We start from the raw sequence: 13,199 nt of genomic DNA, 5'->3' as shown, positions 1-13,199 counted from the left end.
ATTCAAGACAGCATTAATGTACAGTAACACAGGCTCTGTCATGTGGTTAATTTTGAAGTTAATATTTATGCACCTGTTGGTGCTCCAGGTCTCAGAGTGGGCTCGGATGAGGACGATCAAGTTCTGGGAAACGTTATCAGTGTTCCCTCAGAGATCTACACAAAGGGCTGTGTTCTCGACGTTGACGATGGGCTGGCAGTAAGCATATTTAGCAAAGTCATAATAATATCTTCACATTTGCTACTTGTTTCCCCCAAATGATTCCTATTCAGCAAGTATCTTTTGCTAAGTTTTTTTTTTTATTTGGTGTTTCTTTGCAGGGCGCTGAGAAAATTGGTTATCCGGTTGTCATCAAGGCCTCCGAGGGTGGAGGTGGAAAGGGTATCCGGAAAGTAGAAAGCTCTGAGGATTTTCCAAGTCTCTTTAGACAGGTTTGTGTTATTACATTTTACAGCTTAAAGTAATGATCGTTTGTCTCAATTACTCAGTTCCCCATCAGAAAGAGCTGTCTGTTCAGGAAGTGCTGAGTACATGACTTTATAAATAAGAGCCGGATTATACTTAATGAGTTATGTGGGAGTTTGCAAACAGCTGCTTTAATATAGTTAAGCTGTTGTTAAATGTGCCCCCTCTTTAATTCATCAAGGATTCTCTCAGTTTTCGGGTTCTTTGTTTACGATGAAGGAAAAACAAATTTTTCTTCACAAATGTAACATAACAAGCAATGAGTAATTCATATACCAATGATCATTTAGAGGGTGAAGTATTCCTTTAATGGTTTATTTCCATATTATTTAAACCCCACTATACATAGTGTTATTTGTAATTCTTACAGTTTAAAATGTTTGTGTTTTGAGTGCAGGTTCAGTCGGAGGTACCCGGCTCGCCTATCTTCATCATGCAGCTGGCTCAGCATGCGAGACACCTTGAGGTTCAGATACTGGCTGATGAATACGGAAACGCCATCTCTCTGTTTGGACGAGACTGCTCCATCCAGAGAAGGCACCAGAAGATCATAGAGGAGGCTCCTGCCACCATTGCTGCTCCCTCAACATTTGAGCAAATGGAGCGGGTCAGTTCTCATCCTTGCATGTGTTTATTTTCCCTCCCTTTTTAACTCATCTTCTCGTGTTGAGACCTGACGTTTTGTCTCCTCCTTCTTGTCCAGTATGCTGTACGACTGGCAAAGATGGTGGGCTATGTGAGTGCAGGTACTGTGGAATATCTCTTCTCCGAGGATGGGAGTTTCCATTTCCTGGAGCTGAATCCTCGTCTGCAGGTGGAACATCCTTGTACAGAGATGATCGCAGATGTAAATCTGCCAGCTGCCCAGCTTCAGGTAAAAGAAGAAGAATTATACCACAGGAACAAAATGCAGATGAGACTACAGTCACCCATTCCATTTTAACTTAGTGTTTCATTTCTGATAGATTGCGATGGGCATCCCCCTTCATAGAATTAAGGACATCCGCTTACTTTATGGAGAATCTCCATGGGGCGACAGCATCATTAACTTTGAGTCTCCAGAGTGCATGCCAAGTCCAAGAGGGCATGTCATAGCTGTCCGGATCACCAGTGAGAACCCCGATGAGGTAGAACTTGATTTCATCAAAATTCAAAACCCCGCCGTGTTGTTATGTCCTTTTCATTTGCACCACTGACGAGCTGTCTTTGTGCTCTCTGTCAGGGGTTCAAGCCGAGTTCTGGCACCGTGCAGGAGCTGAACTTCCGCAGCAGTAAAAACGTCTGGGGTTATTTTAGTGTGGCAGCAACTGGTGGCCTGCATGAATTTGCAGATTCACAGTTTGGACACTGTTTCTCCTGGGGCGAGAACCGTGAGGAAGCCATTTCGTAAGCCTCTTTTTTTCTTTTTTTGTCTTATGAAGTTATATCTGATCTTTAACAATTAATATCCCTTAGGTTTCCTTTTGTGAGGCAACAGCCTGTAATGCAGTATCTACCCTAATGTTGTAAATAATGTAATAAAAATGTGGAAAACAGTAGTAACTTGCTAATAATATAATACAATTTTTGAAGATGTTTGTGTATTTTTTTTAACTAAAGCAGTGGTTAGCACTATACGACTGTACAACGGTATTGGGTGAATCATGATATGTAAGTTTAGGTATTGTAATCGGAACATCTCTAATATGAAGTTGAAATATTAAAAAAATCTCAATCTCGTAGGATGCGTGTGTAAACCACGTGTCGTATTTGCCCGTGCTTCAGGAACATGGTGGTGGCTATGAAGGAGCTGAACATCAGAGGTGACTTCAGGACCACAGTCGAATACCTCATTAAGTTGCTGGAGACGGAAAGCTTCAGAAATAATGACATTGACACCGGCTGGCTGGACCATCTCATTGCAGAGAAAGTGCAGGTAGGAGACCGAGGACTTTGTGCCATCAATCGTTTCACGACTCGAAACACGGTCACTGAATTTGTGTGTAGTTTCTTTGTTTCATGAAGGCCCATGCTTGTTCTGCTGTAGGTGAAACAGTTACCGTTTTCATGAACAACTGGGAAAATTCCCCCAGGGATTGTACTACTGTACCGAGGAATAGTACTACCATTTTAAATTTTAATTATCATTAAAACCAAGTTTATTACAGCGTTTTGAAAAACTCATGCTTAATACTGTCCAGCAACAACCAAAGAAAAAAAGTCTCCTAGATGCACAAACATATGGCCCAATTTTACGTGTTTATGCACATTTTATTTGTTTTCATGAGATATTAGAGTTTTCACCATTCTCCAACCCTTTGATTTGATTTCATTTTTTTAATTAAGGTTTAATTTTGACCATTGACACCGAAAGCTCATTTCAACTTCATCAGTTAACTTTTGATTGAAATTTATTTGTGTTTTTTAGTGTAAAACTTGCCGAAACGATTTCAGTGTATCAGTACTTTTTGAACATTTTCTGCACATTCTAACAGTATTGCAATAATACTGATAATTAATCATTTTGGTAACTATGACACATGATTTTATTTCTTTTTTCTGCAGGCGGAGCGACCAGACACCATGCTGGGTATTGTGTGTGGGGCTTTGCATGTTGCTGACGCCAGCTTCCAAAAGAGCATGTCTGACTACCTACATTCACTGGAGAGGTCAGTATACACATTATTTTTAATTATTGTCTTTCTACAGTTCTTACTCTGTGCTTATATATTTGACTTTTGACAACCACTACACCTTCAGAGGCCAAGTACTTCCTGCAGCCAGTCTGCTTAACTCTGTCAGTGTGGACTTAATTTACGAAGGAGTCAAGTTTTGCCTCAAGGTATATGCTTTATTCCCTTCACATGTTCCCTGTGTAACTGTTAACTTTTTATTCAATAAATGATCACTTGTGCTGCCCGCAGGTCGCTCGCCAATCCCCAACTACTTACGTCATCATGATGAACGGCTCCAACATCGAGATAGACGTCCACAGGCTGAGCGACGGTGGCCTCCTGCTGTCCTACGATGGCAGCAGCCACACCACCTACATGAAGGAGGAGGTGGACAGGCAAGAGCTCTTCAGTCTGTAGATCTGGATCCATCTGCTTTATTGTTTTACTATTTCTTTTCTGAATTTATTTTATTCCCACAGCTACCGCATCACTGTTGGCAACAAGACGTGTGTATTTGAGAAGGAAAAGGATCCTACAGTGCTGAGGTCGCCCTCTGCGGGTAAACTTCTTCAGTACCTGGTCAATGATGGGGGCCACGTTTGTGCAGGAGAGATCTTTGCAGAGATTGAGGTAAATGTGACAGATTCTATGAGACATGCTGTGTCTTTTAGTGTTTTTAAAGATCGCTGCTTCTGACAGCAGGTGTCCATCTCGTGTGCCAGGTCTGACAGGCTGAATAAGTCCTTTATTTTTCAGGCCACCAAACTGTTAAGTGCTCACAATGACCCAGCTGATGATTTGTTTCTTATTGAACCACTGGCGGCTGATGGTGATAATGGTTTTAGTGATGCCATACTTTCCTTTGTCACCTGTATTCATATCTGTGTTCTATGAGTTTTACCAGGCTGTAAGACAACCCCCCCCCCGGGACAAAAAAAGTTGAGATTGACTGGCTGTTTTTGCTGTGGTTTCAGGTGATGAAGATGGTGATGACGCTGAGCGTGCACCAGTCTGGTTGTGTCCACTTTGTTAAGAGACCTGGAGCCGTTCTGGTGCCCGGCTGTGTGATGGCACATATAAACCTGGATGATCCCAGCAGTATACATCCGGTAAATTAATGAAAAATAACAACTTACATACAGTATTGTCCATAAGTTGTTCTCTTAATTGTACCATATATTTTATGCTACTTTATAACATTACTCTAATGTTCAGTTTTTTGCTAAAAAGTGTCAAATTAGTTTTGGTCTGAGTTTGTCAAAATGTACTCATCAAAATGGTTGGCAATGGCAATGATAGTAAAGCGGACACTACACCCACAAATCAAAAATAGACATATTTCCTCTTACCTGTAGGGATATTTATCTACCTAAATTGTTTTGGTGTGAGTTGCAGAGTGTTAGAGATATTGGCTGTAGAGATGTCTGCCTTCTCTACGATATAATGGAGCTTGATGGGACTCAGTTTGTGGTGCTCAAAGTGCTTAAAAAATACATTTGAAAAACTCAACACCGATGTCTCTTTCAGTTAATCAAGACCTGTTTACATAGGATAATCCACAGATGTTATCGTGGTCAGTTTCACATAGGAACTTTTTTTTTTTTTCTGAACCACACCCACCTACCGTATCACCACGCGAAGGAAGTGTGCATCTACTCAGCGAGAGGCTTGTGCTTGTGACAGTGCGAGATGTAAAAATGAATGGCGTCCTAGCTCAGTGCTGCCAGTTTGGTGAGTGTAATTCGGTTGAAAGAAAATAGTTCCTACATGAAACTGCTCGCAACAAGGTCTGTGGATTATCCTGAGTAAACAGATCTTGATTAATTGAAAGAGACATTACTGTTGAGTTTTTGAAACGTAACTTTTTTTGGTGCACAAGCCGAGTGCCATCTAGTTCAATTATATTAAGAAGACTAATATCTTTTACACTTGGCAACACACACCAAAATATTTTAGGTTTATAAGTAACAAAAATGTATATTGGTGATTTTGAGATGAACTGTACCTTTAGGTTATGCTTGGTGAACAAATGATACTTTTCTGTGTCCCATGTTTGAATTTTTAATCTGTTCTTTCCTACTTTCACCTCCTGTCGCAGGTGGAGCTCAACACGGCAATACTGCCACCCCAGCAGCCACTGCCCACTGTTGGAGAAAAGCTTCACCAGGTGTTTCACTGTGTGCTCGAAAACTTGTTTAAAGTCATGGACGGCTACTGCCTTGAAGAGCCCTTCTTCAGCAGCAAGGTACACAACAGGCCTTCTTTGAAGTCTTAAATGATATCATCTGTTTTATTAATTATGTGTGCATGTTCATGTCTGCAGCTGAAACAGTGGGTGGCTACCCTGATGAAAACCTTAAGGGACCCCTCGCTGCCACTGTTGGAACTCCAGGAGATCATGACGAGCGTGGCAAGCCGCGTTCCTCCCAGCGTGGAAAAAGATATCCGTAAAGTCATGGCCCAGTACGCAAGCAACATCACCTCTGTCCTCTGCCAGTTCCCCAGCCAAAGGGTCAGAGATGCACAGTGACGTGTTGCTGGTTTCAGTTGTTAAAGTTCTTTTATATATAAAAAAACTCACTGTTGCCGATCTCACAGTGTTTCTCTTTGTTTATTACAGATTGCAAATATTCTAGACAGCCATGCAGCAACCCTGCAGAGGAAAGCTGACCGAGAGGTTTTCTTCATGAACACTCAGAGTATTGTTCAGCTGGTACAGAGGTCAGTTTGGCAAGTTGTACTGCAGTAAAACATAACATATGATATTATCACACTGATGGACTCATGTCTGAATATGTCTGGTCCAGGTACCGCAGTGGAATCCGTGGCTACATGAAGTCTGTGGTTCTCGATCTGCTAAAGCGTTACTTGCAAGTAGAGATGCAGTTTCAGCAAGGTGACTTACACTAACTCCAGATGAGACAGTTTCAATAAAAGCTGTGTTTTATTTGTCACAGCTAACACTATTTTACTCGTGTTGTCATGTACAGCTCACTATGACAAGTGTGTCATCAACTTGAGAGAGCAGCACAAACCCGACATGAGTCCTGTGCTGGAGTACATCTTCTCTCATGCGCAGGTCTCCAAGAAGAACATCCTCGTCACAATGCTCATAGTAAGGCCTTCATCAACCTCAACACACACACACACACGAGTGAAACAATCCTCCAACACCATGTTTTAGTGAAATACATGTTGTTTAAACTACGTAGGACCAACTGTGTGGAAGGGACCCCACATTAGCAGACGAGCTGATGGCCATCCTGAACGAGCTCACGCAGCTGAGCAAGATGGAGAACTCCAAGGTGGCTTTGAGAGCCAGACAGGTAACATCTAAGGCTGCCTGTCTGTTCTGACCACACTGTTTAATCAGGTAATCTGGCAGGAACGATGCCTCAAATTGGGTTCAAGTGATATTTTTGAGACCCTCAGTATTGTACAGAAGCCCTGAAAACAAGTGAGAAAAAAAAGTCTGATCTAAATGGTTTTGTCTCCTGCGTTCATGACAGAATAACAACTGAAAAAAAGCTTTTGCCAAAAAGAAAAAATCTTTCTAAATTCTGTGAAAAAGGGCTAAAAAACATTACAACAAACACTTAAAAAAATGAAAACTATTCTGACCAAAAACAAAATCACCTGCCAAAACTTCACCTTTTCTTACAGATGATGAATTTTTTTTTTTTTTAAATAAAAACAATCCTTGCAAAACTGTTTTTTTAAACTTGAAAAAGCTTTTTTTCCCCCTATACCTGTTTCACAGATGAAAAAGATCAGAAATTATACACTGAGTTTTACAAGCAGGTTATTCCAGCTTTATAGATTTGATATTAGATTTGCAAATATGTTTTAGGTCTTGATTGCCTCCCATTTACCGTCATACGAACTGAGACACAACCAGGTGGAGTCCATCTTCCTGTCAGCCATCGACATGTACGGCCACCAGTTTTGTCCAGAAAACTTGAAGGTTGGTCGTGTGGAGAAACTTCATTGTAATTATCATTTTTATATCCGCTGGAATATAAAATGAATGTTATTATTTTTTCTTTGGCACAGAAACTGATTCTCTCTGAAACCTCCATTTTTGATGTTTTGCCCAATTTCTTCTATCACTCCAATCAAGTTGTCTGCATGGCTGCTTTGGAGGTACAGTCAGTGGATTCACAACTTCTTTGTTACGCATTTTCTATTTCTTCATTCGTGATAATCACTCGTTCTGTCATGACTTTCAGGTATATGTGCGCAGAGCTTACATCGCCTACGAGCTAAATAGCATCCAGCATCATCAGCTGCAGGATGGAACGTGCGCTGTCGACTTCCAGTTCATGCTGCCATCATCACATCCCAACAGGTAACACGCTGCACTAAACTACGCTGAAAAGACTCTTGAAATAAAACACTGTTGCTGGAATTACTGGCGAATCAGTGCCTCTTTCAAAACTGGACAGATGTTGCATCAACACAGCATCAGAGGCTGTAGTCTTGTCTTCCACTGTCTGAGCAGGATTTCATCAAACAAAATAAACAAACTTTTTTAGCAAAATTCCCCTTTTATGGTTCCAAATATATGAATCCAGGCTCCACAAAACATTCTTTAACTGTCCTTCAGCCATCACCAGTCTTTTTTTAATGACATTTACCTGTTAGATCAATAAAACTAAATCAATAAAATAGTCCTTCACCTAGTAGTGCAGGTGGAGAGCCTCTAAGCTGCTTCTGTAAGCGCTTAACGCTAACACTGAATGCCGAATGCTTTTACCCATTTTGACATTAATATGACTGTGCACAGCGTCTTTGATCTAATCATAACACCTTGAGGTCGAGTTTGATCATCCACTGCTGATATTCACCTGTCAATCATCTGATTTCAGAGGGAGCAACCCTACTCTGAACAGGTAGAGTAAAGCTCCTCCCAGCGAGCCGAACCAGCTGCTCATGTGCATGTCTCACAGCAACGCATGCAGAATGCACTGTGTTGCGTCTTTCCTTCTCTCCTGTGAAAAACAGAAACAGCCGAACTTCTCCAAATGTTTGCTTCTCTAAATCTGTAAAGCGATATTGAGCTTTTTGAGAGGTACATTATTTATTCCGTGTTCCTCTTAAAAACTTCAAGCCTGAGATTTTTCCTGAATGCTACAGAATGGGGAGCCTGTATTCTCTGATTTAAAACTCTCGATCAATTATAGTAACAATTACTCTTGATAACAACAATTCATAATCACTTTCAATCCAGTAAATGAAATCTACCTGTCAATTCTGTATAATTCTAATTGGATATGAAGGTGATCATACTTGCGTTTGTCAAATAATTGAAAACATCCAGACTTGCTTTAATTGCTCTTTGCAGAATATTTGTACTCTTGGCTTTGAAGTGTGTTCTGCAAAAGCAAACCTTTCGATGTTATTTAGTGCTTCTGTGTCCTTGTCACTGTCTGTGCGTGTGTGTCTTTCCAGGATACCTGTGCCGATGAGCGGATCAGGTCACTTTAAAATGAGGCGGCCGAGCAGTGAGCTCTGCCTGGAGGGAGCCTTCTCTCCACCCTGCCAGCGCATGGGAGCCATGGTGGCTTTCCAGTGTTTTGACGATTTCAGAAGGTCACTTTTAACACGATTATAATTGTCCTTTTTCCTTATATATGGCAAAGATACGTAGATCAAAGTAAAAAATAAATTATTGCATTTTGATGTGTCCCTATTTCTTTTGCAGGAATTTTGATGAAGTCCTGACCAGCTTTGCGGAACTACTCCTGGAGTGCGCCCCTTTCTCAGACTCCTGCTCCAGTCTCTATGAGGAGGAGAGCTTCAAGGTAAGGGCTGTGGGTGTAAGAGTCCCTGGCTTATCAATAAAAAAAAACTGTTTTTGGGGGTTTTTTTTGTCACAGCCACCAATTTCTCCTCCATCCTCTACAGAACACAAGGGAGAACCCAATCCACATCATTAACGTGTCGATAAAAACAGCAGACACAGAAGATGACGACGCCTTGGTCACAGCCTTCACTGCCTTTGCACAGTCAAAGGTCGCCTGTCTTCTTAACACATGACTGATTCTAATGAATGTGAGATATTGTTTCAGTTTTCTAATAGTGAATTGAAAACGGTGTTGTTGTTTACAGAGAGCTGTCCTCTTTGAGTATGGAATCAGGAGAATCACATTTTTGATCGTACAGAAGGTAATTCAACATCAGTCTCAGTACACAACATTGGGTCCACTGTATCATTTGAGTATATTCATATATGTTGAATATCCAAATATTAATATTTACATATTAATTTTTTTGTACTGGATATGGCCATAAATAGTTCTTATCTTTCACAATGTTTGATCAACTTGGGCCATTTTTTTCTGTGAACAGCAGATCATAGACACACTACTTAGTCTTTACTGTGCTAAAATTGGCAACTAAGTCATTAAATTGTGTAAAGAGGTAACAAGTAGCTAATGTTAATATTAAAAATATTTGTTTGATGTTCTATATATTGTGTTTCCTCCATTGCATTTATAACTCAGCATTTGAACTCAACGTAAAAATGCAGTTAACATTGTTTCTTGCATAGCTTTCCTCTCTTGTGAACCATATTTTTTTAAATTCCAGTCAAAGAGGTAACGCAGCACAGCGTGGCAGTTCATACTTTTCTACGCTAAAATATTACATAGTTGTTGCCTTACGGTGGCCACACTAATGTTTTTTCAGTAAAGCTGCCAGTAGAAAATGCTTATGACAAGTACACATTTACTCTGAAAATGCACCTGCTTGGTATCTGATTGTTATTATTTTGTAATTTCAACAGAGAGAATTCCCCAAGTTCTTCACTTTCCGAGCCAGAGATGGGGTGAGTTTTTCTCAACAGAACTTCATATGTCCTTTCATTTTAGTAAATTGTAATCTGATTGCAGTTAGTTAGTGAGCTGATGTGATACCTCTCCAATCTGTGCCTCCCCTCAGTTCCAGGAGGATCGTATTTACCGTAATCTGGAGCCGGCTTTAGCATTTCAGCTGGAGCTAAACCGCATGAGGAACTTTGACCTGACAGCCGTTCCCTGTGCCAACCACAAGATGCACCTGTACCTCGGTGCGGCTCGTGTGCAGGATGGGGCTGAAGTCACAGACCACCGCTTCTTCATAAGAGCTATTATCCGCCACTCAGATCTCATTACAAAGGTAAGTGGAGCGTCTGGAAAGTACAACTTATTGATTCTTCAAAAAATAAATAGACATCAATAGTTCTGTATTTTTAGACTGTCTGTTTCCCCAAGATAAAAAGCTAATTGCTCTATTAAATATAAAATGTTTTTAATAGTCAGAACGTTGTTTTGGGGATTAAATCTCTCTTTATACACAACCAGGAAGCCTCCTTTGAATACCTTCAAAATGAGGGAGAGCGTCTTCTGTTAGAGGCCATGGATGAGTTGGAGGTTGCCTTCAGTAACACATGTGTCCGCACAGATTGTAACCACATCTTCCTCAACTTCGTCCCCACTGTCATCATGGACCCCTCTAAAGTCAGTGTCCAGCACAAACACGCTACCAAATATACTAGTTTTATTTCTCAGTGGTCTTTTTAACATCCTCGTCGTCTTCTTTGGAACATCAGATAGAGGAGTCTGTACGCTCTATGGTGATGCGCTACGGCAGTCGTCTTTGGAAGCTGCGGGTCTTGCAGGCTGAGTTGAAGATCAACATCCGCCTGACACCAACTGGCAACGCCATTCCTGTCCGCCTGTTTCTCACTAATGAGTCTGGCTATTACCTGGACATTAGCTTGTACAAGGAGGTCACCAACCCAAGTTCAGGACAGGTGAGGACAGGGGACCGAGGCCCTTCAAGCATTTTATGAAATGAAATCAGAACCAAAAGATGTTGTCTATGGCAATGGATTTGTTCTGTGTGGTTGTTTTATGGTTGTTATTTCACGGTCAGATAAATCACTAATTTCTAAACTTTAGCCAGGTTCAAGTCACAAATTTGATGACTTTAGTCTCAACTTGACAAAATCAAAAATCACTTGGTACTTGACTTGGTCTTCAGCCTTTTGATTACTTAATAAACTCCCCCAAGTCCAAATATTGTAAAGTATGTTATTTATAATTTGTTCCACAGATCAATTAATTTCCCTTCATTTCTTGAATCAAGTGGGCTCTTAATTCCCCAGATACACTTTGGTTGAACTTATCTGGCAACTGTCATTTAAGGTTCAGGAGAGAACCGTGAAGAACTAATGTTACATTACTGAGGGCCAGTTGAAAAAAATTATACCAAAGATAATTTTGTTTTCATACAAAAACTATGCAGTTCTCAATAAAAAAAGAATTGCAGTACGTAAAACGTGCAGGTTGAAAATTACAGATGGAGAGGCAACAATGCAAATGTAATGTATTATAACTCTGTTGTTAGAATAGCTTTAAATTTGTTAAAGAGTGCATTATGACGTGTTGAGGACTCAAAGTTTACGACTTGAGACTGGAGTGTAAATACTTGCGAATTACTTGCAACTTGCAATAGAATGACTTGGTGCCATCTCTACTGATTTCCCTTGTTAGATCATGTTCCAGTCATACGGAGATAAGCAGGGGCCTCTGCAGGGCATGCTGATCAACACTCCGTATGTGACCAAAGATCTGCTGCAGGCCAAGCGCTTCCAGGCTCAAACTCTGGGGACGACATACGTCTATGACTTCCCTGAGATGTTCAGACAGGTACCTTTTAACCCACTGAAGTGTTTAGTTTCTGTCTTTATTTTTGTAGTTCCTAAGTCATCTGGATCATACTGAACATTTCCCCGTAGGCACTGTTTAAGCTCTGGGGTCCAGGAGACAAATACCCAAAAGAAGTGCTGATGTGCACCGAGCTGGTTCTGGATGATCAAGGTCGACTTGTGCAGATGAACCGCCTGCCTGGAGACAATGATGTGAGACGCTTTTTATAGCAGTTATATCAGTTTGAGCTCTCTCTCTCCGATGATACTGATAATCACTATGACCGTTCTTCACCAGGTGGGAATGGTTGCCTTCAGGATGAAGATGAAGACTCCAGAGTACCCAGAGGGCAGAGACATCATCGTCATCTGTAATGACATCACTCACATGATCGGCTCATTCGGTCCTCAAGAGGATGAGCTGTTCCTCAAGGCGTCTGAGTTGGCTCGGGCTGAGGGCATCCCCCGTGTTTACATCGCGGCCAACAGCGGGGCACGCATCGGCCTCGCTGAAGAGCTCAAACACATGTTCCAGGTGGCCTGGATCGATCCCGCTGACCCCTACAAGGTGACAACTGAAATCTTTATCTCCTACTTTTTGCATTCTAATGTAAAAACAACCACAGGGGATACTGTATAAATATGCATTTATAATTATAAGTTATTTCCTTTTCTCTGAAGGGTTTCAAGTACCTTTACCTGACACCGCAGGACTACACACGGATCAGCTCCACCAACGCTGTTCACTGTCACCATGTAGAGGAGGGTGGAGAGTCCAGGTACGATAAATCACTGGTTGTTCTCTTAAAATAGCAAATTCAGCTGATTGAAAAAAAACGTCATGTATGTGCATTTTACATCTTTCTTGGACTTCATCATTTGTTACAGGTACATCATCACTGACATCATTGGGAAGGACGAAGGTCTCGGGGTCGAGAACCTGCGAGGTTCTGGCACCATTGCTGGAGAATCCTCTCAGGCCTATGAGGAGATTATTACAATCAGCATGGTGAGACCTGATTTCTCCAAGTAAGAGAAGCCCATGTGATCCTCTGGGATGTTTTCCTGAGTCATTTTCCGTGCTCTTACAGGTGACGTGTCGTGCTATTGGAATTGGAGCCTATCTGGTCCGTTTGGGACAGAGAGTTATTCAGGTGGAAAACTCTCATATTATCCTGACAGGTGCAGGTGCTCTGAACAAGGTTTGTCTGTTCAACAAATGCTACTGTTTTTGATGAAAAGAAAATAGTCAAAGCCTACTCATTACAATAAACATATTTGTTATATTAGACCTGGTCAGTAAAGGTTTGCTTGTGTGCAAATGCCTGTTTGCCAAAGATCGGCTTTTCCCGTGATGCTAAGGATATTTTGCTGTGCATGCCATCTGT

The 13,199-nt window shown here is 41.2% G+C and overlaps 1 protein-coding gene across 5 annotated transcripts in view; it reads left to right on the top strand.

Moving 5' to 3' along the window:
- acacb (acetyl-CoA carboxylase beta) overlaps positions 1-13,199 on the top strand; it is a 29,174-nt gene that overhangs the window by 10,948 nt on the left and 5,027 nt on the right. For 4 of the 5 annotated variants that reach the window (XM_042488529.2, XM_042488534.2, XM_042488532.2 and 1 more), the window contains 36 exons: positions 89-198; positions 321-431; positions 863-1,072; positions 1,169-1,339; positions 1,431-1,592; positions 1,688-1,851; positions 2,230-2,380; positions 3,010-3,113; positions 3,205-3,286; positions 3,369-3,514; positions 3,599-3,749; positions 4,094-4,228; positions 5,218-5,364; positions 5,443-5,631; positions 5,740-5,840; positions 5,927-6,015; positions 6,110-6,234; positions 6,332-6,445; positions 6,970-7,083; positions 7,173-7,262; positions 7,349-7,467; positions 7,988-8,011; positions 8,571-8,711; positions 8,824-8,923; positions 9,027-9,134; positions 9,231-9,287; positions 9,907-9,948; positions 10,062-10,277; positions 10,463-10,618; positions 10,711-10,914; positions 11,657-11,812; positions 11,902-12,024; positions 12,110-12,379; positions 12,493-12,590; positions 12,700-12,820; positions 12,903-13,013. In XM_042488529.2, the coding sequence (XP_042344463.2) occupies positions 89-198; positions 321-431; positions 863-1,072; positions 1,169-1,339; positions 1,431-1,592; positions 1,688-1,851; positions 2,230-2,380; positions 3,010-3,113; positions 3,205-3,286; positions 3,369-3,514; positions 3,599-3,749; positions 4,094-4,228; positions 5,218-5,364; positions 5,443-5,631; positions 5,740-5,840; positions 5,927-6,015; positions 6,110-6,234; positions 6,332-6,445; positions 6,970-7,083; positions 7,173-7,262; positions 7,349-7,467; positions 7,988-8,011; positions 8,571-8,711; positions 8,824-8,923; positions 9,027-9,134; positions 9,231-9,287; positions 9,907-9,948; positions 10,062-10,277; positions 10,463-10,618; positions 10,711-10,914; positions 11,657-11,812; positions 11,902-12,024; positions 12,110-12,379; positions 12,493-12,590; positions 12,700-12,820; positions 12,903-13,013 (4,712 nt within the window). The remainder of the gene's footprint in view (positions 1-88; positions 199-320; positions 432-862; positions 1,073-1,168; positions 1,340-1,430; positions 1,593-1,687; positions 1,852-2,229; positions 2,381-3,009; positions 3,114-3,204; positions 3,287-3,368; positions 3,515-3,598; positions 3,750-4,093; positions 4,229-5,217; positions 5,365-5,442; positions 5,632-5,739; positions 5,841-5,926; positions 6,016-6,109; positions 6,235-6,331; positions 6,446-6,969; positions 7,084-7,172; positions 7,263-7,348; positions 7,468-7,987; positions 8,012-8,570; positions 8,712-8,823; positions 8,924-9,026; positions 9,135-9,230; positions 9,288-9,906; positions 9,949-10,061; positions 10,278-10,462; positions 10,619-10,710; positions 10,915-11,656; positions 11,813-11,901; positions 12,025-12,109; positions 12,380-12,492; positions 12,591-12,699; positions 12,821-12,902; positions 13,014-13,199) is intronic. The other variant, XM_042488531.2, reaches the window with a different exon arrangement.

Source organism: Plectropomus leopardus, chromosome 4 (assembly GCF_026936395.1).
Source record: "Plectropomus leopardus strain MGB_pleo_1.0 chromosome 4, ASM2693639v1, whole genome shotgun sequence".
In the NCBI taxonomy this organism is placed as follows: Eukaryota; Metazoa; Chordata; class Actinopteri; order Perciformes; family Serranidae; genus Plectropomus; species Plectropomus leopardus.
The sequence above is the reverse complement of the archived record's forward strand: the minus strand, read 5'-3'. Positions and strand labels throughout refer to the sequence as shown.